This window comes from Sus scrofa, chromosome 3, assembly GCF_054392235.1.
Source record: "Sus scrofa isolate SSC_HxYL_T2T_F1_AM1 chromosome 3, Sscrofa_HxYL_maternal_Yorkshire_Landrace_v2.0, whole genome shotgun sequence".
NCBI lineage: Eukaryota > Metazoa > Chordata > Mammalia > Artiodactyla > Suidae > Sus > Sus scrofa.
Window position 1 is genome coordinate 28,531,867 of NC_139385.1, and position 22,537 is coordinate 28,554,403.

Sequence of the window (22,537 nt, forward strand, 5' to 3'; positions counted from 1 at the left end):
AGGTTCACTGGGTTAAGAATCCAACTGCAGTAGCTTGGGTCTGTGTGGAGGTGCAGGTTCAATCTTCGGCCTGGTGAAGTGGGTTAAAGGATCTGGCTTGGATTCAGTCTCTGGCCTGGGAACATCCATATGCCACAGGTACAGCCATGAAAAGAAAACAAAAAAAAGGAGTTCCCTTTGTGGCTCAGTGGTTAACGAACCCAACTAGGATCCATGAGGATGTGGGTTTGATCCCTGGCCTCGCTCAGTGGGTTAAGGATCCAGCATTGCTGTGGCAGTGGTGTAGGTGGCGGCTACAGCTCCCATTTGACCCCTAGCCTGGCAACTTCTGTTTGCTGTGGGTGTGGCCCTAAAAAAAAAAAAAAAAAGTATACGCAAATACTGTGCCATTTTATGTCAAAGACTTGAGCACCCATGGATTTTGGTATCTTGGGTGGGGAGGGAATCCTAAAATCAGTCCCTCACGGATACCAAAGGAGTCCTCTACATCCTTAAAAACAATACCACAGCACAAGAACTTTCATTTTATACTTTTTAGGGAACTGTTGTATATGTAAATTCATTTCATTTATTGTATTTTGTCATCACAACTCAAGTCAGCAGAGAAGACATCATCAAGCCCATTTTAAAGATGAGGAAACTGAGGCACAGAGATACCTGTGTATTGCCAAAGACTGCAGTACCAGTCTTTTGTTTGTTCAGGACCTATTTTTTTTTTTTTTTTTTTTTTATCTTTTGTTCTTTTAGGGCCACACCTGTGGCATGTGGAAGTTCCCAGGCTAGGGGTCTAATCGGAGCGGTAGCTACCGGCCTACACCACAGCTACAGCAATGCCAGATCTGAGCCGGGTCTATGACCTACACCACAGCTCACGGCAACACCAGATCCTGAACCCACTGAGCAAGGCCAGGGATTGAACGCTCAACCTCATGGTTTCCTAGTCGGATTTGTTTCTGCTGCGCCACAATAGGAACTCCAGGACCTATTTCTGGATGTCTCCTTTATGCCCAGCCCTGTGATAATTCCTGAGGATACAATTACAAGCTACTGAAAGATTGTCTCTGTTCTCCCAGAGCTTCTAGTCTAGTGACAGCCGTCAACGTTAAACACATACATTAAGTGAACTGTGTAATTCTGCTTGTATTAGGTGCTGTGGAGGAAAGGGTGTGGTATAGGTGGGAGCAAACAGCACAGTCTGGGAGGGAGGGTTTTCAATTTTTTGTTTTTTTTTTTTGTCTTTTCGAGGGCCGAACCCTCGACATATGGAGGTTCCCAGGCTAGGGGTCTCATTGGAGCTGTAGCTGCCGGCCTACACCAGAGCCACAGCAATGCAGGATCTGAGCCACGTCTGCAACCTACACCACAGTTCACGGCAATGCCGGATCCTTACCCCACTGAGCAGGGCCAGGGATCGAACCCGCAACCTCATGGTTCCTAGTCGGAGGCGTTAACCCCTGCGCCATGAGGGGAGCTCCGGTTTTCAGTTTTGAATCCAGTTTCATGTTCCTGTGCCATTAAAGTCAGACTCTGCCTGCCATGGAGCTTGGCTGTTTAAACTCGGGGATTTGAATGCTGCAGAAATACCTTGCAAATCTGTGAACAGCCTTATGGTGACAGGCAGGCATTGTGTTTTAAAACGGTTCTTTGGCTCATCTTCCCAAAGAGATGCCTCCGTTAGGATGAGGGAGTAATTTACCAGCCTCATCTCTCACCTGGTTGGTCACAGAGTCTTGGTCTGAGTGGCTCTCCCCTTCGCCCTCATCCTGAGCATCTCTTAAAGCTGCTCTGCCAGGTGCAAGAGACAGTCTTGCCACCCAGAGAAGGCGTTTTTGTGGTCAGAGCTTCAGAGGCAGGCATTTTAGTGGGACCATGGTGCTTTAAAATGGTTCTTTGGGGAGTTCCCGTCGTGGCGCAGTGGTTAACGAATCCGACTAGGAACCATGAGGTTGCGGGTTCCGTCCCTGCCTTGCTCAGTGGGTTAACGATCCGGCGTTGCCGTGAGCTGTGGTGTAGGTTGCAGACGCGGCTCGGATCCCGCGTTGCAGTGGCTCTGGCGTAGGCCAGTGGCTGCAGCTCCAATTGGACCCCTAGCCTGGGAACCTCCATATGCCACGGGAGCGGCCCCAGAAATGGCAAAAAGACAAAAAAAAAAAAAAAAAAAATGGTTCTTTGGATCATCTCCCAGAGAAACACCTCTATCAGGATGAAGGAGTAATTTACCAGCATCATTCACTGTGTGTCCCAAGCTGTATAATTCCAGGTGTCCTTAGGTCTGAGGAGTTTACGGTGACACTGCTGTCATGCTCTTCTTTCCCCATAGGTATGTGTCTGATTTCACTAGTACTCTCCACTCAATACGAAAGAAGTGCAAGCTGGATGATATTCCCACCAACTCCCTTTTTCAAGAAGATTGGACGGCTTTTCAGAACTCCATTAGGTAAACTGCAGGGAAAACATGCTGAATCTGGTATATAAACATGATAATGTGTTTGTAAGGGGCTCTCCCCCCCTTTTACTGCCTTATTTATCATCATCATCATCATTATTATTTTGCTTTTTAGGGCCATATCCACAGCATATGGAGGTCCCCAGGCTAGGGGTCACGTCAGAGCTGTACCCTCCAGCCTACGCCAGAGCCATAGCAACGCGGGATCCGAGCCCTGTCTGTGACTACACTACAGCTCATGGCAATGCCAGATCCTTAACCCACTGAGCAGGGCCAGGGATCAAACCCACATCCTCCTAGATACTAGTTGGATTCATTGTTGCTGAGCCACAATGGGAACTCTCTTTTTTTTAAGCAAATACTCTAGGCTCTGAAAACAAGCCAAAAACAAAAAACCAAACCAAACCAACACCAAAAACACCCCTCTTGCTCTTAACATGTTTTGAAAAGTTCTTTATGGACTCATCTCCTTTGGTGACTTACGTTTTTTATATTTAGTTTGAGATTTTTTTTTCTCCCCTTAGCCTACAGTTTTTTCAGACCTAAAATAGGTTAAAGCTTTTATTTTAGAAAGCGCACAACTGATTGGATCCTGTTTCTGGATCTAAGTGCCCACCTCACTGAAGTGTAAGGCAATACTGTTTGGCCTGCAAAGAGCCATGTAAGACTTCGTGCAAGGCCTGGAGGTGACCCTCCTAAGTGGTTGTTGACAGACAGATTCCAGAGTAGCCTGTGTGACCTGTGGGCCACCAGGTGGGCACCCTGTTACCCTAAGTCCCGAGGTCTGGCGGGAGTGTGATTGGCAAGTGGCCTGAGGAGTTTGACCCTTGCTAAGTCCAGCCAGAGAGTGCAGACTGCCAGCCTGTGGCTGGATCTGACATGTGGACAAGTTTTGATTGATCACAGCATTTTAAAAAGTTTTGGGAGTTCCCGTAGTGGTGCAGTGGTTAACGAATCCGACTAGGAACTGTGAGGTTTCAGGTTTGATCCCTGGCCTTGCTCCGTGGGTTAAGGATCTGGTGTTGCCATGAGCTGTGGTGTAGGTTGCAGACGTGGCTCCGATCCCGTGTTGCTGTGGCTGTGGTGTAGACCGGTGGCTACAGCTCCGATTAGATCCCTAGCCTGGGAACCTCCATATGCTGCGGGTGCGGCCCTAGAAAAGGCAAAAAAAAAAAAAAAAAAAAAAGTTTTGGATTGGATGCCAACGTGTAAAACCGGATTTAACATAATCCAGTGTTCTAACATCGTGCAAGAATCAGAAGCTCTGGAAACACGGGCCTGCATCGTCCCAAGGTCATGGCCCCCGCCCCAGGGCTGGTAGCCGAAGCCCTGGGTTGACCAGGTGCATGTTCTCTGTTGCGCTGTGGTTCATGGTGCTCCCTCTCCCCTGTGGTCTAACCACTGTAGGATCCACCTGAGGTAAAAAGCAGTCTAGCTCTCTTTCCCTCTGAGAAGGCGGCCGTGGCAGCTTGTAGCATCATGGCCAAGATTAAGGCTCCAGACCTTCGAGGCAAGAAGGAGGAGGAGCTGCCGAAACAACTGGAGGACCCGAAGGTGGAGCTGTCCCAACTGCGCGTCGAGAAAGGGACAGACGAGGCGGCTTCCACACTCTCCCGGATCTGAGGTGTTCGCAGATCCATTGCCGGTGTTCTCACTGTCATTAACCAGACCCAGAAAAAGAACCTCAGGAAATTCTATAAGGGCCAGAAGTACAAGCCTCTGGATCTACGGCCCAAGAAAATATGTGCCCTGTGCCGCCGGCTCCACAAGCACGAAGGGAACCTGAAGACCAAGAAGCAGCGGTGGAAGGAGCAGGTGTAGCCACTCTGGAAGTTTGCCGTCAAGGCCTGAGCATCCAGGGAATGAACAATAAAAGAAACAAATGGGCCAAAAAAAAAAACAACAAAAACCAGTCTAGAATTTCTTTTCCTTACAGCCATTCTTCATAGACATGCATTCTGAAAAGGCAAGCTGCTCTTCTCCCACTTAGGTTTCTTGCCTGACCCCTGGCAGACGTGGGGTGTACGGGGAGCCCACCAGTGTGGTGGTCCACACCCTAAGCAGATCCCAGACCCTCCTAGGGCTGTCTTAATCAGGATAAATTGGGGCCTCCCAGGACACTTTGGAATAACCCCTCCTGGGCTCTGATCTGGACTTTATTTTTTTGTCTTTTGTCTTTTTAGGGCCACACCCACGGCCTATGGAGGTTCCCAGGCTAGGGGGCGAATCAGAACTACAGCTGCCAGCCACAGCCACAGCCGTGTGGGATCCAAGCCGCGTCTGCAACCTACACCACGGCTCATGGCAACGCCAGATCCTTAACCCACTGAGCGAGGCCAGGGATCAAACCCGCATCCTCTTGGCTACTCATCAAATTCGTTAACTGCTGAGCCCCGGTGGGAACTCTAGGACTTTTATTTTTTTGTGATGAAATGTAGTGTTCCAGATGCTAATGTCCCTTATCAGCTGTGGTGGCCTGGTTCACCCGAGAATATTAAGCATAAGGCTATTCTGCCGTACCTGATATGAGTGGAGTATTTCGCTTTCTCATAAACCTTTCTGATAGATGGAATGCCTAGATATCCTGGTGATGCTCGGCACTTTTAGAGAAAGTTAAAAGTTAACTAGACCTAAGATGTTTTTAATCCTTGGATTTGTCCTGACATTACGGTTGGCTGTTGCAGGACTGAGTAGCTGGAGTTTGAGGCCTACCATGAAATTACTTGGAAATGAAAGGATACAGAAATGATGCTCATTCAGGCTTATCTCTGAGAAACAAAGTGATTCATCTTCATCCGCTTTTCATGGGATCAGAGAGAAACATAATTCTAATATCCCAACAGTTTCCTCCTCTGCCTGGCCAAGCAAGCATCTTATATCCTACAGGTGTTAAATAATGAATTTTGATTTTTAAATTTTATTTATTTTTATGGCCGCTCTGAGGCGTGTGGAGCTTCCGGGCCAGGGATCAGATCCGAGCCACAGCTTCGAACCAAGAGGCAGCTGCAGCCACGCCGAATCCTTACCCGCTGTGCCGGGTCAGGGATCGAACCCGTGTCCCAGCGCTCCCAAGACGGCTGTTGCGCCACAGCGGGAGCTCCTGCTTTTTGAATTTTAGATACAAAGCATTCCCAACCCATTTTCTTTTTTTTTTTTTAATTTTATTAATTAATTTATTTTTCCACTCTACAGCATGGGGACCACGTTACACATACATGTGTATATAATTTTTCCTCCCATTGTCGTGTTGCGACGTAAGTATCTAGACACAGTTCTCAGTGCCGCACAGCAGGATCTCATTGTACATCCATCCCAAGAGCAATGGTTTGCATCCCCAACCCATTTTCTCAAGGACAGAGCCCCAAAGCAACCGCAGTACTTTTGGATGTGTGAAATTATTTGAGATCATATGATTCATGACCAAGACCCTTGATAGGAGGATATTAGAAGGGAGCTGCATTTCCCTTTTACAGGAGTTCCTAAGGTAGGTAGCATTTCAGGGAGGCCATCAAATGGTTAACCGCTTTCCCAGAACCCAGCACACCCCCAAAAGTGGGTGAATAGTTGGAATTTTTATGAATGAGATAATGTTTGTCCTGCAAATGTCGGCATTCCAGATACTTGAAGTGCTTTTTGTTTTGTTTAGGATAATAGCCACCTGTGGAGAGCTCTTGCGGCAGTGTGGGGACTTTGAGCAACAGCTAGCGAACAGGTAGGAGAGAGCTGTGGGCGGCTGGTGGGGCTCTGGGTGGGCGGGGAAGAACTTGATAGAGAACACAATACAGGGAGCTCAAGGACTCCCTGTACCTAGGATATGAGGTGTCCCTGTGGTCATCATTCAACATTTACTGAGCGCCTAAAAGGAACAAGACTCTGACCTACTTGGCACCTGTCACGCCGTCTTGGTTAGATACTGAAGCGAGGGAACAGGACATGTTTGTTGTCTCCAGGTGATGGGTGGGCTGGGTTCCCACTGCATGCTTGTAAGTCAGTTATTGGGGATAAGAATAAATTTCCCCATGGAAACTGTCTTACAAGCAGTGGTGAAATCCTGTGCACCATCCCTCAGAATCAGGATGAGCCCAGCCAGCCTACCTTCTGGGTTCCATGGCAGAATTCTGTGCTGCCAAAGGGAGCGTGTGCAAAGGAGGATTTCTGGGGTCGGGCCTAGGAAAGTGCCTTCTGCCCCTTTGTCCATTCTGGTACTGGCCAGGGCTTTTTTTTTTTTTGTCTTTTTGTCTTTTCTAGGGCCGCACCTGCGGCATATGGAGGTTGCCAGGCTAGGGGTCTCATCGGAGCTGTAGCCGCCGGCCTACACCACAGCCACAGCAACTCCTGAATCCGAGCCACGTCTGTGACCTCCACCACAGTTCACGGCAACACCAGATCCTTAACCCACCGAGCGAGGCCAGGGATCGAACCCGCAACCTCATGGTTCCTAATTGGATTTGCTAACCACTGCGCCATGACGGGAACTCCATGGCCCCAGGGCTTTTTAAAAAAGTGTTTTTTTTTTTAATTATAGTTGGTTTACAGTGGTCTGTCAATTTCTGCTGTACAGCAAAGTGACCCAGTTACACATTAACATACGTTCTTTTTTTCCCCATTATCCTCCATCCTGTTCCATCACAAGTGAGTAGATACAGTTCCCTGTGCTGTACAGCAGGACCTCCTTGCTTACCGGCCAGGGCTTTTACGTGGCCCCAGCGTGAGCCCACACAGACCAGTTTTCCCCTCCAAGGGCTCCAGCCTCCCACACGTCCTTCCTTCCTTCTTTCAGCTGAATCTCTCTCGTGGCCCTGGTGCAGCTGATTTTCCTGTTCTGTAGGAGGTCGGGGAAGAAGTCTCTTCCTATGTTGGGGCGAGGGCCTCGCAGCAGTCCCCTCAGCTCTTTCTGAGATCATTCTTTGTTGTCCTAAAGGCATCTCTGCAGGAGGGAATTTCTGGCAGGGGTACAAAATGAAAAGCAGGCGGGGGCCCCCCGGACCGGTGGGCCGTGGGCGGTCAGGCTGAGCTGCTGGGGACGGAGGTCAGCCAGGGCTCCAAGGTGGTCATTTCTTCTTCTCTCCACTCTCTGTCTTCTTTCATTTCTGTGCCTGCGGATTGCCTTCAAGTGCCACGATTTTTCATGAGGGTTCTCACCGTGGGGGACATCCGGCAGCGATCGGAAGGGGCGGCCCCTGCTGTTGGCAACTCCCCAACAGCCCAGCACAGAGGTTCTGTGACTTCTTGGAAGGAATAAACCCCAGGAACCACAGGCATACAGCGGAGTATGTGTAAATAATATATATGATGAAGGAGACACCCCCTTCCGCCCTCCCCACGCCCCCACCCACTCACCCCCGTATCACACGCAACACACACACACACCCTCACACAGTCACGCATGCATGTGCATGATGAGTGGAGCCTGTGGTACGGGGGGAGTAGGTCTGGGTTCACAAAAGCCCCTAAAAAAAGGCGAACATTTGACATTTTACAAATTTAAAAGAAAGACCTGTAACATATTGTTTCCTTAATTATAGCAGTCATGACTCTGTGGGTCCAGCTTATGGCAAAAATTAAAAGAACTCAGGGAGTTCCCGTCATGGCTCAGTGGTTAATGAATCCGACTGGGAACCATGAGGTTGCGGGTTCGATCCCTGGCCTCGCTCAGTGGGTTAAGATCTGGCGTTGCCGTGAGCTGTGGTGTAGGTTGCAGACGCGGCTCGGATCCTGCGTGGCTGTGGCTCTGGTGTAGCCTGGCGGCTACAGCTCCGATGAGACCCCTAGCCTGGGAACCTCCATATGCCGCGGGAGCGCCCCAAGAAATGGCAAAAGGACAAATAAATAAATAAAAGAATTCACAAGTACACTAAGTAACAATTGAAAATCCGCTCAGCCTTGAAATTCTTCAGAAGAAACATCCACAGCCCCCCACCCCCCATCACATGTATTGAGCCCAGATATTAAGGACTTTACATGGATTCACTCACTAAACCTCTCAGGGATTCAGAGAGATGGGTACTATTCTTACCTCTATTTTTGCACATGAAGAGACATTGAGACCTAGAATCTGGCACAGGTAATAACTTTTCAGGTAAAAGAAATGATCTACGGAAATAGCCGTGGCTGGGGTGATACAGCGAAGAGGTAGTGATTTGAACTTGGACATCAGCTGAGTCATCCAGAGTGTATGGGTGTCATCCCCACACTGTCCTCAGACTGGGTTTGTGTTTATTTGTTTGTTTTTGTCTGTTTAGGGCCGTACCGTGGCACATGGAGGTTCCCAGGATAGGGGTTGAATCGGAGCTGTAGCTGCCCGCCACAGCCACAGCCACGCCAGATCTAAGCCGCGTCTGCAACCTACACCACAGCTCACGGCAACGCCAGGTCCTTAACCCACTGAGCCAGGCCAGGGATTGAACCCGTGTCCTCATGGATGCAAGTCAGATTCCTTTCTGCTGAGCCTCGACGGGAACTCCTCGTGTCAACCTTTTAATGAAGGTGGCTATTACATTCTAAAGGCTGAGGAAGGATCTGGTTAAGAGAATGCACGGGCACGTGATAGACAAAGGCTGAGCCTCTGTAACTGCATTTTGCAGCCCAGAGAGGCCGAGAGCTGGGCCCTAGCTTTGGCGCGAGATGAGAACAGATTGGGTGTATCTACAGGAGCCTTTTAAAGAGGTGACATCATTCTGGAAGCACTGAGCCTGGGACGGGAAAGCCTAACAGTCACCATCTGTGTTCCTGTCCGGGAGCCCCATGCCTGTGGCTGCCGCCTATAAAGCTTATCTTATCTTCCTGTCAATTTCATCTGCACAACCTGGGCTGCAACTAAGGACCACTCCCCTCCAGGTCGCAGAGGCAATAGCTCAGAACACTCCAGATTACTTCAGCGACAAGAGTGGCATTGGCTACAGGGCTTTTTAAGATCACCTGCTTGCAGATAGGGATCATTTTGTGATTTATGGGCTGAGGAAAGTGTGGTCGAGCTGGATGTTATCTGAGGGACTGACCTCTCGTGCACGGGGCAAGCCGGGCGAGATCCAGGGAGCTGGCCTAGGTTCCTTGGTACTCGTGTGGTGCCCCCCACTTACTTTGAAACAATGGTATTTTCACTAGGACGAGGTCTTCATGGGGTAGTTCAGTGGGCCATTCCAATTCGGGGGATCCAGAATGAACGCACACATTTTCATGGCTGAGGAGGGGGCACCAGTTTTTCAAGGGAAGGAGATGCGTTGAGGAAGTTGCGGGCGCTGGCATGTCGGACCCTCCCTCCTCCGTGTGTTCTCATTGCTTCCTCCTGGCACCGCAGGTCACAGCACGGGCACAGGCGGGCTCCCCGTTGATGTCTGAGCTTCTCGAGGGCAACTGCTGCCTTTAATCCTCTGATATCCCCCAGACCTAGCCTAGAGCCCGTTACAGCATCCATGAGATGTTTCTCCTTGAATGAGGACGTCAGAGGTTCATTTCAGCATATAACAGGAAATCAAATACTAGGAAAGACATATAACAAGAAATCAAATTCAAGTAATTAGATCATCTGATGGTGTCTGGATGACGAGGAGACCAGGGGAAAATGCCATTGGTTCTTTGGGGTTGGAGCTATATTTATTCCAGCATTTATTTTATTTTTTATTTTTTCATTATTATTGTTATTTTTTTGCTTTTTAGGGCCACACCATGTGGAGGTTCCCTGGCTAGGGGTCAAATCGGAGCTGCAGCTGCCAGCCTATACCACAGCCACAACAACGCCAGATCTGGGCCTCGTCTGCCACCTACACCACAGCTCACGGCAATGCCAGATCTTAACCTGCTGAGCGAGGCCAGAGATGGAACCCACATCCTCACGGATACTAGTCAAGTTCTTAATCAGCTGAGCTGCTGTGGGAACTCCTCTCCTGACCTTTTTTTTTTTTTTTTCTCCTGACATTTTTTAACTGTAACCTTCAATACTCAAAACATTTCTAGCACAACGGTTCTTCTTCGACTTGGATGACAGACCGATGCCGCTTTTTCCCTGGCTGCCCGAGGCCGTCACGTTTGCAGGAACCCCGAGAAGGAGAGCTGACTTCCTGGCGGGCAGAGATGAAAGCTCAGCTCTCAACTTTCTGCTCACCAAACCCAGGGTTGCCTGTCATTTAGAGAATCATTACAGAGTGCCTGCCATGTACCAGGCACCGTACTTGGTGCTGGGAGTTCAGAGAGGAAGAACATTCCTAGTTCTAGCCTCTCCATCTAGTGGGAGAGAAACAGAATGACATGTGACAAATGCATGAGGGAGGGGAGAGGCTGGTGAGGTCAGAGGGCTGAGATCAGAGTGGGGGGGGTGGGGGGGGGAGATTAGGCAGAGGACACGCCCTTGGGACAGGTCCTGGATGGAGTAGGAGGGGAGAGCATTTCGGATCAAAGGAGTATGCAAGCGAGATATGCGGGAGTAGGGAGCGTGGTATGGGGGTGGTTGGCATGGTAGCAGGAATGCTTGTAAGGTTATGGGGGGGGCAGAGGCCTCCAGCAATGGAGGGCCCGGGGTGCCACACCCAGGCAGTTTTAGTTCTATCTTGAGGGGCACTGGAGCATCTTTGGGAAAAAGACAAAAATCAGATTTGCCACTTGGAAAGGTCATTCCGGTACCGGTCAGGAGAACAGGTGAGGAGGGGAAGGCTGCTGCGAGCCGGACAAGAAATAGTCAAGAGCTGAAGGTCAAGAAGGGACAGGCCACGGATGCACAGATAAAAGACCCAGCAAAATTACCTGTAGGCATTAAGCCACAGGGACAACTGTAACTTGACCTTTAATGGCAGAGGCAGGTGGCTGCCTGTGTCAGCAGTGGTTCCTGAGGCAGGTCCTGTCCCCAGGGTGTGTTTGCAAGTACAGCTAGTCCTTGACAAACTCAGGGGGATTTGCTTTTGAAAAAGTGAGTGCCGGAGTTCCCATTGTGGCGCAGTGGTTAACGAATCTGACTAGGAATCATGAGGTTGCGGGTTCGATCCCTGGTCTTGCTCAGTGGGTTAAGGATCCGGCGTTGCCGTGAGCTGTGGTGTAGGTCACAGACGTGGCTTGGATCCTGCGTTGCTGTGTCTCTGGTGTAGGCTGGTGGCTACAGCTCTGATTAGACCCCTAGCTTGGGAACCTCCACATGCCGCAGGAGCGGCCCTAGAAAAGGCAAAAAGACAAAAAACAGAAAAACAGTGAGTGCCAAAAAGCTGCCATGTTCAGAGAGATGTTTTTTTTCATGAGAAATGATGGTCAAGGACGGACTTGGGGATGTCCTGCAGCGCCTAGTGTCCTGGCTGCATCGGCTCATGCCATCCCGTCCTCCTTTAAATGTGTGGGCCGCGTGGTGACCTTGGGCTGAGGAGAATCAGGGTTCCCAGCATCTGTCGGGGGAGGAGGTCCTCCTTGTCAGAGACAGAGATTCTCCCAGCAGCTCTAGCGGTTGATCATCCCATAGGACCTCCTCGGGGCATTTTTTTTTTCATTCCCAGGAAAGCACCAGCGTCTCTCAGTGGGTCTCTGTAAACCGCAGAAGTAAATCTTACTTTGTGCACAGACACCATGCGAGCCCCGCGTGTGCAAGAGTGCGAGTCCCGTGGGTAGAAGTGAGCAGCCGTCCTGCTGCCGTGTCCAGCGCCTCTGGGACCATGGTCCTCATGGTGCACGTGGCTTTGACTTTTCCCAATAGTGATGCTTATCTAGCGGGGAGTCTGGTTCAGTCTCTTAGTCTGTCTACCCTAAAGCTGTCCTTGACCTTGAGCTTTGGGCCCCTTGTGGTGGATTGACAGCTGGCCTCTAGGCTGTGCGTCATATTAGGAAGACAGCGTACGCAGTTAGAGAGAGTATTAAATGGGAAATCAAAAATACTTGGTGTGGGGAGTTCCTGTCGTGGTGCAGTGGTTAACGAATCCGACTAGGAACGATGAGGTTGCAGGTTCAATCCCTGGCCTTGCTCGGCGGGTGAAGGATCCGGCGTTAGTGTGAGCTGTGGTGTGGGTTGCAGACACAGCTCCGATCCCGTGTTGCTGTGTCTCTGGTGTAGACCGGCAGCTACAGCTCCGATCGGCCCCCTAGCCTGGGAACCTCCATATGCCGCAGGAGCGGCCCTAGAAAGGGCAAAAAGACAAAAAACAAAAAACAAAACAAAAAAAACCCCCCAAAAACCTGATGTGCATTGGGCACCTGAGGTCCAGCTCCCTCCGAAAGGCTGAAGGACCTCTCTGTTTCCTTATAAAAGGGACCCTAAATCCATCTGCCTCATGAGGATATCCTGGGATTGAGGAAGGAGCCGCATAAATGCTCTGAGAAGAAAGAGTTCCATACAGATAGCTCGGGGGCCTAATGTCATCACTTTCATTACAGGATTTTGTCCACGGCTGGGAAGTATCTCTCGGATTCCTACAGCCCTCGGAGCCTGACGGGTTTTCAGGATAGCATCTTGACAGACAAGAAGAGCTCTGCCAAGAACCCATGGCAAGAATATAATTACCTCCAGAAGGATAGCCCTGCTGAATATGGCAGTTTAATGGAAATACTTTATACCCTCAAGGTAGGAGACCTGCCGGATGGCATTCTTGCAAATGAAAACTCGTCCCTTCTCACTCTTTCCCCGCCCCAGGCTTTCTGCCCCCGTGGGAGTGTGGGCCCCAGGCTGTGCCGCCTCGTCTTCTCTTAGTGTTTTAAGAAGCTACTCAGCTGAACGGGGGTGGAACCAGCTGAAACTCAGCTGTAGGTGTTGAATAAACGGAGCTTCACTACCCACAAAAGGTGGGTTTGGAGGATGTGGCTTAAGACGTGCGGCCAAATGGGCTTGCTATTGCTCCCCTCAGGGTTAGATGTGTCAGCAGGGCAGGCGGAGCTGGACCTCCCCAGTCCCCCAGGCAGCAGGGACAGTCCCCCTTGCTGAGTGGCAGAGAGGAGACCAGAATGCGTACTGCCTGCTGGTGGGCAGCAGCTGGGAAGGTGGACCCCAACCCAGCAGCCAGGGGAGGAGGGAGGGTGGGGAGAAGCCAGAGCATCTCTGATGCGGGTTCCTCCACGCGGCCACCCAGGAACATGGGAATAAGTCCTCCCTTGGGCTGTTCCTCTGGTGCAGACTCTTAGTTTGTCTCCCATAAAACTGCCCTTGACTTTGAGCTTTGGGGCCCCTGGGGTCCGGGAAAGGACAATCGCCCAACCAGTGGAATGAGCCACATGCACCCTGGGAATGGCCTCAGGCTTCTTAGAGGGCCACGGCATCCTTTCCAGAACCCTCCCCCCTCCGCAATCTGATTTGAACCTCACTCTCTTGGTGATAAGCGGAAGAGACACCGCTGTTCCCATAGCACCGAATTCAATCTGAAATCATCCTGCTGGGCCTCTGGATCCGGAGGTGACCATGGAGTGTGCCTCTGCCTTGCTCTCCCAGGGTCTCCCCGCCGTCCCTCTGCACCTTGACCCACCAACTGGCTGCGTTTGAGCTTGACAAACACTTCTTGAAGCCATTCTGCAAGTTCATTCATCCATGCTTCTTGATTAGGTTAAAGCAACTCTGTTTATCTTTATTGCTGATCTGATTTATGTCTGTTTGTTGTAATCAGTTCATTTATAATAGCCAAACTGAGCTTACATTTTCCGTCTCTGTGTTTTCTCAGGCTGTTGGGAGTTCCCTGGAGCTCATGCAAGTTGTGTATATTCCAGTGCATAGCCGAGTATAATCAACCTGACCTCACTGGGAATCAGGGCTCTGTCCAACCCTCTTTTGTCTATACATGACACTTCGGGTCATTTTTTCCTTCTTCCTCTATCCCTGAGGGACAGGCTCAGGTTAACTTTTCCTAAACTGCCAACCCACGAGCTCATGTTGGTTTATCTTTTTTTTTTTTTTTTTTTTTTTGTATTTTCTAGGCCCACACCTGTGGCATATAGAGGTTCCCAGGCTAGGGGGCCAATTGGAGCTGTAGCTGCAGGTCTACGCCAGAGCCACAGCAACACGGGATCTGAGCTGCGTCTGCACCCTACACTACAGCTCACAGCAACGCCGGATCCTTAACCCACTGAGCAAGGCCAGGGATCGAACCCACAACCTCATCCTTCCTAGTCGGATTCATTAACCACTGAGCTGCGACGGGAACTCCGAGCTCATGTTGGCTTAAATGCTTCAGAATCCCCTGGGAAAGTGAACTGGAAACATAGTTTTCTGGGCTCCAGAACCCCACTGGATTCACATTGAGCAGTTCTGTGGTGGAGCTAGGGGTCTGGGACTCCGTGTGTTCCCTGGGGGTTCCTGGGGCACAGCCAGGTTGGGAAACCATTATTGCAGAGAACCCTCTTACTGTTTTCCTCTCAGTGGTTTTTCAAAATGTTTAGCTAGAAGTTCCCGTTGTGGCTCAACGGTTAACGAACCCGACCGGTATCCATGAGGACTCGGGTTCGATCCCTGACCTTGCTCAGTGGGGTTCAGGACTCTGGAGTTGCCGTGAGCTGTGGTGTAGGTCACAGATGCAGCTCAGATCTGGCATGGCTGTGGCTGTGGTGTAGGCCGGCAGCTCCAGCTCCGATTTGACCCCTAGCCTGGGAACTTCCATGCTGCGGGTTTGGCTCTAAAAAGACACACACAAATGTTTAGCTCATACCTTGGTTGGATTCAGGGCCTGACAACCCTCCTTCTGCGTTTTCTTGTCTTAGGAAAAAGGGTCGAGTAACCACAACCTGCTGTCGGCATCTCGAGCAGCCCTGACTCGGCTTAACCAGCAGGCCCATCAGCTGGCTTTCGATTCCGTCTTCCTGCGCATCAAACAGCAGCTGCTCCTCATTTCCAAGATGGACGTGAGTTTCCTACTAATGGGACAGCCTGCCTCTCCCTACCCCCGCCCCCCCTGGGCCCAGTACCCCCTCCCTGAGCTGCAGCAGGTGCCCTCTCACACTCTCCCAGAAGTCCCGCTTCTGTATGGACTCCCTGTTCTCTTGCTAGTCTTTTCCAGGGCCGCACCCTCGGCTAATGGAGGTTCCCAGGCTAAGGGTACAATCGGAGCTACAGCTGCCAGCCTGCGCCACAACCACAGCCACGCCAGATCCGAGCCGCTTCTGCTACCTACACCACAGCTCATGGCAATGCCGGATCCTTAACCCACTGAGCAAGGCCAGGGATTGAACCCTCAACCTCGTGGTTCCTAGTTGGATTCGTTAACCACTGAGCCACAACGGGAACTCCAAGAATGTCTTATCTTAATTGTAGTTCCTGTGATGCTGTGTTTTAGACTCCTTCCTGGGATTATTAATTGCTTAATTAACTTTTTTTTTCCTTTTGTCTTTTTAGAGCTGCACCTATGGCACATGGAAGCTCTCACGTTGGGGTTCGAATCGGAGCTACAGCTGCCAGCCTGCACCACAGCCACAGCCACGTGGGATCTGAGCTGCATCTGGGACCTACCCCATAGCTCACAGCAACACCGGCTCCTTAACCCACTGATCGAGGCCAGGGATCAAACCTGAGTCCTCATGGATACTAGTCGGGTTCGTTACCGCTGAGCCACGACGGGAAGCCTTAATTAACGTAAACCATTTGGAACAGCATAGCTGTGCCTTCTCGGAAAGGAGTTAGGGAGATTATGTGCCACCAGCTATACTGGGGCCGGTCAGAGAAGCTAATTGTCTGACGAGGGTGAATTGTTTTCATGCCAAACATTCTGTGGAGACTTGTTCTGGAATGTCATTCGGGAGAGTGCCTTACCAGATTTAATCTGCTGGTTGTGAAGGGTGCTTGAGGGGTTCTGCCTTTTTCTATCCTTGTACTTTCTTTCTTTAAAAAGAAAAATTTTTCTTTAGCCGCATCCACGGCATCTGGAAGTTCCCAAGCCAGGGATCGAATTTGAGCTGCAGTTGCGGCAACGCCGGATCCTTAACCCACTGCGCTGGGCTGGGGATTGAACCTGTGCTGCCTCAGCGGCAACGACGGGTCCTTAACCTGCTATGCCACAGCGGGAGCTCCTCCATGGTACTCTGTTTGGCTGTTCCTAGAATGTCTGACTTTCCTCGCCTTGCAACCTCTTCTGTTTTCTGATTGTCCTGATTCCTTTTCAAGGAATTGCCTACCAGTATATTATATATTTTCTCTCCCGGCTCTGACTTCCCTGGGGTCCAGATCACATGCCTTTCTTTTCTGGTTTCTGATTAATTTTTCTCATTGACTCCTCAAGTCTATCTGGCTTTGGCTTTTTTTTTTTTTTTTTTTTAATAAAGATAATCTTTTGGGAAAGTTCCAGTTATGGCCCTTTACTAATCAAGAGATCCTTTTAGGAAGTCCTTTGCTTTCTGCTGCCCTCTGGAAAGCACACTAGGCTGGGAGCTGAGGGCCGCTGACTTATTCACTGTGTGATCTGGTCAAGCCTCCTGCAAAATGCCACAAAATCTCTTCTCACCAGATTTTTGCATTTCTAGCGTGGTGGGGTGGGGGTGTGTGTTGGGCAGTGGCGGGGTAGCCACTGCTGTCACAGCCCAGCGGAAGTGACATGGATGACTGGTAGCTGGACCTGGGCTCCACCCTTACGTGGTCGCATCGGATCACATGGCCAAGGCTGTTATTTCCTCTGGGAGCCTCATCACCTTATCTTTATTTATTTTTGCCTTTTCTAGGGCTGCACCTGCGGCATATGGAGGTTCCCAGGCTAGGGGTCTCATCGGAGCTGTAGCCGCTGGCCTACGCCAGAGCCACAGCAACACAGGATCTGAGCCAGGTCTTCGACCTACACCACAGCTCATGGCAACGCCAGATCCTTAACCCACTGAGCGAGGCCAGGGATCGAACTCGCAACTTCATGGTTCCTAGTCGGATTTGTTAGCCACTGAGCCACAACGGGAACTCCATTCGTCACCTTATCTTTAAAACGGGGATACAGCAATTCTCTCCGTAGAGATATGTGAGGATTGGGATTTTTGGATATGATAGAATTTGGCACAGCCCTGTTCCAGACTGTACCCTTAATAGGTGGTGGTTTTCTTCCTTTCTGTGATTCTCATTTTTTTAAGCGTAATGACAGTTTTTGAAAATAAAGATGGAGTTCCTGTCATGGCGCAGTGGTTAATGAATCTGCCTAGGAACCACGAGGTTGTGGGTTCGATCCCTGGCCTCACTCAGTGGGTTAAGGATCCTTCGTTGCCGTGAGCTGTGGTGTAGCTCGTAGACGAGGCTCAGATCCAGCGTTGCTGTGGCTCTGGCTTAGGCTGGGGGCTACAGCTCCCATTCGACCCCTAGCCTGGGAACCTCCATGTGCTGCGAGTGTGGCCCTCAAAAGAAGATGAAAAGAAAAGAAAAGAAAGATGATGTAGAGCGCCTCCTTGCCTGCCCACTTGCATATCTCACAAGGGTCTATCGTAATAAATCTATTTCTTGCCTATCATACATACATAAATAAAGAAGATATATATTCATTTTCAGAAATTCAAGTAATACTCGAAAGTGCAAAGAAAAAGAAAAGCAGTAAACCTCTTCAGAATCCCACCATCCAGAAATCATCAAGCCAGATGTCTCTTCCTGCCCACTTACACGTAGAAGGCTGGACAGGCATCTGTGGATAGACTGATCCATAGGAAGGAATTATGCTACGCATACTGTTTTTAAAGAAAACAATGTGTACAATATAAATTTTATTTGAATATAACTAGAAAAAGAAGATAGGAGTTCCCGTTGTGGCTCAGTGGGTTAAGAACCGGACATAATATCCATGAGGGTGCGGGTCTGATCCCTGGCCTCGCCCAGTGGGTTAAGGATCCAGCATTGCCTATGGGTCGTCGATGTGGCTCGGATCCTGCGTGGCTGTGGCTATGGGGCAGGCGGGCAGCTGCAGCTCTGATTCGGGAACTTCCATATGCCGCAGGTGCGGCCGTAGAAAGAAAAAAAATAAAAGAGAAAGAAGATAAACGGGAGTTCCCGTCATGGCTCAGTGGTTAATGAATCCGACTAGGAACCATGAGGTTGCGGGTTTGATCCCTGGCCTCGCTCAGTGGGTTGAGGATCCAGCGTTGCCATGAGCTGTGGCATAGGTTGCAGACTCACTCGGATCCCACGTTGCCGTGACTGTGGCTGTGGCCGGTGGCTACAGCTCCAATTCGGCCCCTAGCCTAGCCTGGGAACCTCCATATGCCGTGGGAGCGGCCCTAAAAATGGCAAAAAGACAAAAAAAAAAAAAAAAAAAGAAAGAAGATAAATGAAACCAAGGGAATGGTTTGAACTCAAGATGCTAGTTTCTTCACCAGGATGGTATTAGTTTGCTGGAGATGGCTCCGAGATTAAGAAAATAAGATTATGAAAACTACTGACAGATTGAAGTCATGGCTCTTTATCTATCACATTTCCCTTTTTCAGACAGACACTGACCTTGATTCCCCTGCCCTGAAAGCTGGGGAGATTAGCATTCCTCCCATCTCTCCTCTCCCTTCCCCAACCTGCCAGATTTGGCCGCTTTTATTCTTTTGATTTTGTCAGAGGTTAAAACCTGGACCTTCTGTTCTGAAACCTTCGTTCCCCCATCGATTGAGTCTTGGTTCTCCATGGGGCCGGACTGGGGGCTCCCCATCTGGTCTCTCCCCCCCGCTTCTGCATTCCACACCCCTTGTCTCCCCGCCACCCCCATGTCACCTTCTCATTCAGGCCTCAGCACGGCGGGCTGGGGCACTGGGAATGGACGCAGGCTGCTTTGGAGGTCAGGAGCGGTGCTCCCCGAGCGCCAGCCAGAGAGCACACAATCCAAAGGCAAACACTTTGGCCTTGCGTATTTGAAAACTAAACCCCAGTCCTTCAGTGTTTGTTTGGCATGTTTGCTCATCAACTGTATTGCCCTCGTCCTTTGCAAGAATATAAACCAACACGATATTCCATTTCGAAAGAGGCTCTTGCAGTTTCCCTGCAGCACCTGGCGACAGATGGAGAGGAAAGCCCCTGGGAAGGGAATTTTAAATACATTTTGGACAATTGAAAAATAATCTGCACCCTTTCCCAGCGGACCTCTTCAGGTCCGCCCTCTCTGCCTGCTGGGGAAGGCGCTCCTTGCCAGTCCGCCCTGTCTCGCCCTAATTCCAAAGGACTGTTCCACGCTGGCCCTGCTTTCCCTTTGCCCTCCGCCTGATCCCCGTCCCACGATGCACCTCCCCTCACGGGAGGCCTGTCCCAGGGCCCGCGGCTCCTGCTGCTTGTCCTTTCGATGCCCTCTGCCCTCCGCCCTCCAGAGCTGCTCGCCTCTCCCCACAGCTCAGCCCTCGCTCCCGGGCCCCCTCCTCTGCCTCCCTGGCCTTCGTCGCCTCTGCTCCCTCGCTTTGCCCCTCTTGGCCAAGACTTTATCATCGTGTTGTCCTGCTCCTCCTCTTAAAATCTGTCTCGGGAGCTTCCCGATGGTCTAGTGGTTTGGTCTCAGCGCCTTCCCCTCTGCAGCCCAGGTTCAATTCCTGCTCTGGGAACTGAGATCCCATGTTCAAAAACAAAACAAACAAAACAAAAACAAAAACCCTTAAAAAACAAAGACAGATAATCTGTCTCCATCGCTTTCCATGGCCACTGCCCTGCTTTGGGTTCTCATCATCTCTGAATCGTTTCTTGAGCTGCCGCATTCATCTCTATGAAACATTGCTCTGATTTTGTCTCTCCCCATTCAAAACCCTTACCCCTGGCTCCCCCAACTCAGTCGGTATGGCCGTCCTTTTTTTTTTTTTTTTTTTTTTGCTGTGGCCTGCAGCAGCTTCATATGAGATCTCAGTTCCCAGACAAGGGATCAAATCCGGGGCTGCAGTGGTGCAAGTGCCCAGTCCTAACCACTAGAACACCAGGGAACGCCTGTGATAGTCTATTTTTTTAAAAACACTTCATTATGGAAATTTTCATACATGCGCAAGGGAGAGGGAAGAGTACAATGACCTCCAGGCGCTCATCACCCTGCTTCCACCATAGTCACCTGCTAGCCATCCTGTTTCAGGTAGACCCCTTTATCTAAAACGAGAACTCTGAAAATAATCGTAAGCCCATAAGCACCCCTGGAGAAGAAAATTAAAAATAATTCCCTAATGCCATCAATCAGTGTTCAAATTTCCAATTGTCTTTTTTTTTTTTTTTTTTTGCTTTTTAGGGCCTCACCCGCAACATATGGAAATTCCCAGGCTAGGGGTTCAGTTGGAGCTACAGCTGCTGGCCTACACCACAGCCACAACAATGTGGGATCTGAGTCGTGTCTGCAACCTTTACCACAGCTCATGGCCACACTGGATCCGTGACCCACTGAGCGAGACCAGGAATCAAACCCGCATTCTCATGCATGCTAGGGGGATTTGCTTCTTCTGAGCCACAATGGGAACTCCCGATTGTCTTATCAATGTCATGATTTCACTGTTTGAATCAGGATCCAAGTTAGTTTTGCACACTGGGATCGGTTGATGTGTCTTCTCCATCTCTCTCTCTCTCTCTTTTTTTTTTTTCTTTTTAGGGCTGCACCTGCGGCATATGGAAGTTTCCAGGCTAGGGGTCGAATCAGAGCTACAGCTGCTGGCCTACACCACAGCTACAGCAATTCAGGATCTGAGACTCACCTGTGACCTACACCACAGCTCCCAGCAACTCCGGATCCTTAACCCACTGACCGAGGTCAAGGATCGGAACCTGTGTCCTCACAGATACTAGTCAGGTTCCTTACTGCTGAGCCACGACGGGAACTCCTTCTATTTCTCTTTTGAACTACAGGTTACCTTTTATTATTATTATTATTATTTTTTTCCCACTGTACAGCATGGGGATCAAGTTATTCTTACATGTATACATTTTTCCCCCCACTCTTTGTTCTGTTGCAACATGAGTATCTAGACATAGTTCTCAATGCTACTCAGCAGGATCTCCTTGTAAATCTATTCTAAGTTGTGTCTGATAAGCCCAAGCTCCCGATCCCTCCCACTCCCTCCCCCTCCCATCAGGCAGCCACAAGTCTTTTCTCCAAGTCCATGATTTTCTTTTCTGTGGAAAGGTTCATTTGTGCTGGATATTAGATTCCAGATATCAGTGATATCATATGGTATTTGTCTTTGTCTTTCTGGCTCATTTCACTCAGGATGAGAGTCTCTAGTTCCATCCATGTTGCTGCAAATGGCATTATGTCATTCTTTTTTATGGCTGAGTAGTATTCCATTGTGTATATATACCACATCTTCATAATCCAGTCATCTGTTGATGGACATTGGGGTTGTTTCCATGTCCTGGCTATTGTGAATAGTGCTGCAATGAACGTTCGGATGCATGTGTCTCTTTTAAGTAGAGTTTTGTCTAGATATATGCCCAAGAGTGGGATTGTGGGGTCATATGGAAGTTCTATGTATAGATTTCTAAGGTATCTCCAAACTCTTCTCCATAGTGGCTGTACCAGTTTACATTCCCATCCACAGTGTAGGAGGGCTCCCTTTTCTCCACAACCCCTCCAGCACTTGTTATTTGTGGACTTATGTATGATGGCCATTCTGACTGGTGGGAGGTGGTAGCTCGTGGCGGTTTTGATTTGCATTTCTCTTATAATCAGCGATGTTGAGCATTTTTTCATGCATTTGCTGGCCATCTGAACTACAGGTTACCTTTCCATCTCTCTTCTTCTCTCTCATGCTCCCTTGCATTTTATTTGTCAAAGGCAAAGGCTTTTCTTAGCCTGGTGTTCAAAGCTGTGCATTCTCTTGCCAGCCTTCCCTCTCTGCACCTCATGCCTCCTGTGGGCGGCCCCTTCTCTCACCACCCTGAACTCTTGCTTCTCTGAGCTCTTACTATATAAAACCTGCCACCTGCCACTGACAACTATGGAAGTGAAAGCGTGTGTGTGTGTGTGTGTGTGTGTGTGTGTGTGTAGACGTAGGGGGCATAGGGTGGGTGTGTGTCCGGGTTCTTGGTTTCCCAAAGAGAATAGAGCTAAGGCTTTCATTTCATTGTCTCCTCTCACAAAGCCTGGCACAGGGCACTGCACAGCATGAATGCTCAGTGCATGTGGGTGAGCCAAGTGTTCCATCCCTGTGGGGTGGCAGTACCTTAAAAAAAAAAGGATGTTTTGAAATGAAGGTGAAATCTCAAGAAAGCACAAGGAGTTTAGAAAACTCTAGGGGAAGGGGTGGGGAAGAAAAGAA

At 49.8% G+C, this 22,537-nt stretch overlaps 1 protein-coding gene and 1 pseudogene across 23 annotated transcripts in view; both read left to right on the forward strand.

The window, feature by feature from the left end:
• COG7 (component of oligomeric golgi complex 7) overlaps window positions 1–22,537 on the forward strand; it is an 86,066-nt gene that overhangs the window by 40,433 nt on the left and 23,096 nt on the right. For 13 of the 23 annotated variants that reach the window (XR_014840570.1, XR_014840583.1, XR_014840567.1 and 10 more), the window contains 4 exons: window positions 2,321–2,437; window positions 6,093–6,158; window positions 12,788–12,974; window positions 15,092–15,232. Coding sequence is in view for 6 of the 23 variants with exons in the window: in XM_021086472.2 (XP_020942131.1) it covers window positions 2,321–2,437; window positions 6,093–6,158; window positions 12,788–12,974; window positions 15,092–15,232 (511 nt within the window). In the remaining 17 variants the exon portion in view is untranslated. Of the gene's footprint in view, window positions 1–2,320; window positions 2,438–6,092; window positions 6,159–12,787; window positions 13,193–13,832; window positions 14,034–14,058; window positions 15,760–17,657; window positions 18,076–18,422; window positions 19,901–22,537 lie in introns of those variants that run through there. The other 10 variants (XR_014840581.1, XR_014840575.1, XR_014840576.1 and 7 more) reach the window with 9 other exon arrangements.
• On the forward strand, window positions 3,925–4,355 carry LOC100627159 (large ribosomal subunit protein uL29 pseudogene; annotated as a pseudogene).